This window comes from Enhydra lutris, unplaced genomic scaffold (assembly GCF_002288905.1).
Source record: "Enhydra lutris kenyoni isolate GAN:26980312 unplaced genomic scaffold, ASM228890v2 scaffoldscaffold2, whole genome shotgun sequence".
NCBI classification, from domain to species: domain Eukaryota; kingdom Metazoa; phylum Chordata; class Mammalia; order Carnivora; family Mustelidae; genus Enhydra; species Enhydra lutris.
In genome coordinates this window covers 55,084,670-55,087,999 of record NW_019154086.1, presented here as the reverse complement: position 1 = coordinate 55,087,999, position 3,330 = coordinate 55,084,670, and the positions used below count along the sequence as shown (strand labels likewise).

General features: G+C 41.9%; 1 protein-coding gene across 1 annotated transcript in view; it reads right to left on the bottom strand.

Annotated features, from left to right (window-relative positions):
* Positions 1–469: 469 nt before the first annotated feature.
* LOC111146350 (cell surface glycoprotein CD200 receptor 2-like) overlaps positions 470–3,330 on the bottom strand; it is a 30,615-nt gene continuing 27,754 nt past the window's right edge. Inside the window, exon 7 of the mRNA XM_022501874.1 lies at positions 470–757. Coding sequence (XP_022357582.1) covers positions 470–757 — 288 coding nt within the window. The remainder of the gene's footprint in view (positions 758–3,330) is intronic.

The window sequence follows — 3,330 nt, the reverse complement described above, 5'->3', positions numbered from 1 at the left end:
TGCCCTCATTGATCTTACAATTCGGTGTTGGGGACACACGTACACAAATATCTATAAAGCCAAGGGTCTTAATAATCCACAAAGTACTATAAAAAGAGATACTACAGTGGGGCAATATCTCGCTCAGAACAAATCATGTGCAAAAATTTCACAGATGCAGTAGAATTGAAGAGACAGGCCTTTTGAAAAGGAGGGATAGGTAAAAGTCTTCATCACAGGAGGAACAGCATAAGCCTGGCAGAAAGTGCGGCCAGGAAGGGCTAGGGAGAAATTTCTGGGAAGGCTGGAGAGTGGCTGTCCACGTAGGAATCAGAGGAGTCAATTCAGTGGAAGACCAGATTGAAAAGGTCAGGTGGAAATATCTTAATCTTCTATCCATAAATAAGAAATAAGTGATAACTTCGACAACTCATAGTCTCCCTGAGAGGTAGTCATTCACGAAAAGAAGAACACTGTTGACTGTGAGATGTTAAGCAAAGATTCGGAGTGACTGGGAGAACACGAATTGCCTCATCTGCAAGCTTGACAACCTCCTGAAGAGGGAAGCTCTGCAGCTCCCCCAGCGTAGGTGTGTGCACTGCCAGTGTGTCTGCTGATTTCCACCGGCCAGAGACAGCCCTCGCCTGAGAACAGCTGCAATTGGCAAGTCTTGAGTCTGTTCTACCGTCCTGCAGAGGTAGGAGTTGGATAGCTTATGCACTATGACTTCACAGTCTTCTGGGGAGGCTGCCAAAGAAAGCATGTTTTGGATAGGAATCTGAAAAAAAGTAAAAAGAAAAAAAATAAAAATCTGAAATACCCTAGAGGAGTTTGGCATAGGGGTAAGGTTTCGCATCCAGCTCCTCCCTAGGCTCTGCCATTTAATCATCCTCCAGAACACAGGGGCTGCCATGGATAGTGATTAGGCTTCCTTGGGCTGCATCAGCAAACACCCTCCTTTGATAGGCAGTTGGAAAGTAATGGGATTTGGGTTTTAGTTGCAAGGGAATGGTGGAAAATGTTACAAACAGGCGACCTCCTTTGCCCTCACTGAAATGGCTGCCTTTCTCTGCACATTTTATGTTGCTTTAGGGAGAATGACAAAAGACAGATGCTTCTTGCTGGAATGTGAGTTGTTTATTCTTTCTTTCTAGTCCCAAGACAGTTACTGTAGTTTCTTGGAGCAGACATCTTGGGCCACTCCTTGGTTTTCAATGTCTTGTAAATGGTGTTGTGTTGTAATTTTCCATTATATGGAATATAGGAAAATCTGTGGGAGAGATTTTTTTTAAGGTGTTGTGTCATAGATGATGTCCTCAGGCCAGAAGCCTTAAATTGGGTGTGTATAAATTGTAAATAACCTGTAAGCTGTTGTAGTCAGACACAAAATACATAACTGGACTGGCCTCATCACCTACAGAACATCAGCTAGGTGTACAGAGATGCATATGTCCATTTGAAGGGTCACTAGCAATATACAGAATCATCTTTCCACTAGATGGAAAATAATGACCTATTTTCACAGTAACCACAAAGGAGGAGAACTACTTTCTCTCCAAGTTCTGTGACCCCCATGGAACCCCAGAAAGCTGCACCGTAGACAGAAATGCCCTTCAGAAACAGTAAAACTCATATGTTAGCACAAACCACTCTGCTGTCTGCTGCTGTCTCTTTTCATAAAGACAATAAGTTTCATAAAGGTAATGAGATAAAAGAGAACCTAACAGGATGTGATGAACTCAAGCATTTCCGTCATGTTAAGGCACAAGAGTCACTACCTAATCTCATAGCCAACCTCGCTTTCCCAGGAGAAGCACATTCTTATTAACAGGCAAATCATGACAGCAATTTGGAAGGTGATTCATTTCTCCTAAAAGTCTGAACATTTGATGAAACCTCACAAATCTTTTTCTTTTAGTGCGTCTTATTTAAATTTGTTTTTTTTTTCTGATTTTGAGCCTGTGTATGATTTTTCTCTCCCTCTTGTTAAATTTTCAAATTGCCTTGATTAGTCACATGGCCTCCTCCTACCTGTGCAGAGAAGACCACTTCCTCTCTCTCTAGTGATTGTCGTACCTCAGATCTCTTTCCTCAATGTGTGAGATCTTCAAAGTAGGTGACACAACTGGAAATGGAAATCTATGTTTGTGGTTGTCTGTGTGTGGGGTCCTCTGTGTTTTATGTAGGAGAGGTGTTTTAAGGCAGAGCACATTGCCATTTTTTTTTTTTTTTTTACTTTCCTATGTGTGCATGAAGACATTTGAAAGCAGGGATTAATAACAAGACATTGTATTTCTATAGCATTTTCCCCAAGGTCATTTATAAGTTTGTAAAGATTATCCTCAAAACTTTCTCTTCACTTGGGTTAAGAACAAGAATTATTTTCATATTTCATTAGAGGAAACCAGGATAAAGAGAAGCATCTCAATTCTGCCAGCTTTACCAGATTCAGAAACTGAGTCCCACCCTTCGGAGATGAGTGACATCATCCCGCCAACTCATTGCCTCTCTAGGCTGAGCTCCCCTGCTTTTCTTTGGTTGTCCACTGTGTATAAGCCAATGTTCTTGGCTCCTTATTTGATCTTAAAATCAGTGTTGGGTGAATCAGTCAGAAGAATTTGGACATTCTGTTCAGAAAATATTATAAATTCATCAAGATTTGCTTGATCTGCAAAACTCTTCTGGCATTCTCAATAGAATAGCAGTCTTGTGTCCCCAGATGACTTTCTGAAATGCAGGACTTGTGTGGGATGATACAGTTTCCCCATTGCCGGGAAAGAGACATGCTCTGTCACAGCCCCCTGCCTTTACCCATGATGTCTCTCCCCTTTCTTCCCTGCCCTTGTCCACCTGTAGCATTCCTATGCATCTTTTAGAACTCAGCTTGACTGTTACCATCTTTTTCACTAAGGCTTCTCAGGCATTCTTCTCTCTGAAGCTCCAGTTTTTGTTTAGGTCTCTATTCATTCCTCTCCCACTAAGATATGTGCCTGGTGAAAGGTGCTGACTTTAGTCCAACTCCACAGAAGTCCAAATCAACACAAAGAAAATCTCTGTCTCTGATTAGATAAAGAATTGTCCTGTGGCCTTGGCCAATTAGGTAAAAGAAGAAATGAATGTGGGGCTGTTGGTCCTCACGAGTAAGGTGGAATTTGAGAAAGATATGGTCAACCCTCTCCCTCTGAACATGCCTTATGGTCTTGGGGTGGCTGCTGCCTTCTCACTTTCAGTCTGAGGATGAAACAAACACTGAAAATGGCAGAGCACAGATGAGGATAAAATCCAGGCCCGTCAAGATTTCATAGAGCCATTGAAACAACCAAACTTGAAGTTGTTTTACTTCTGGATGCA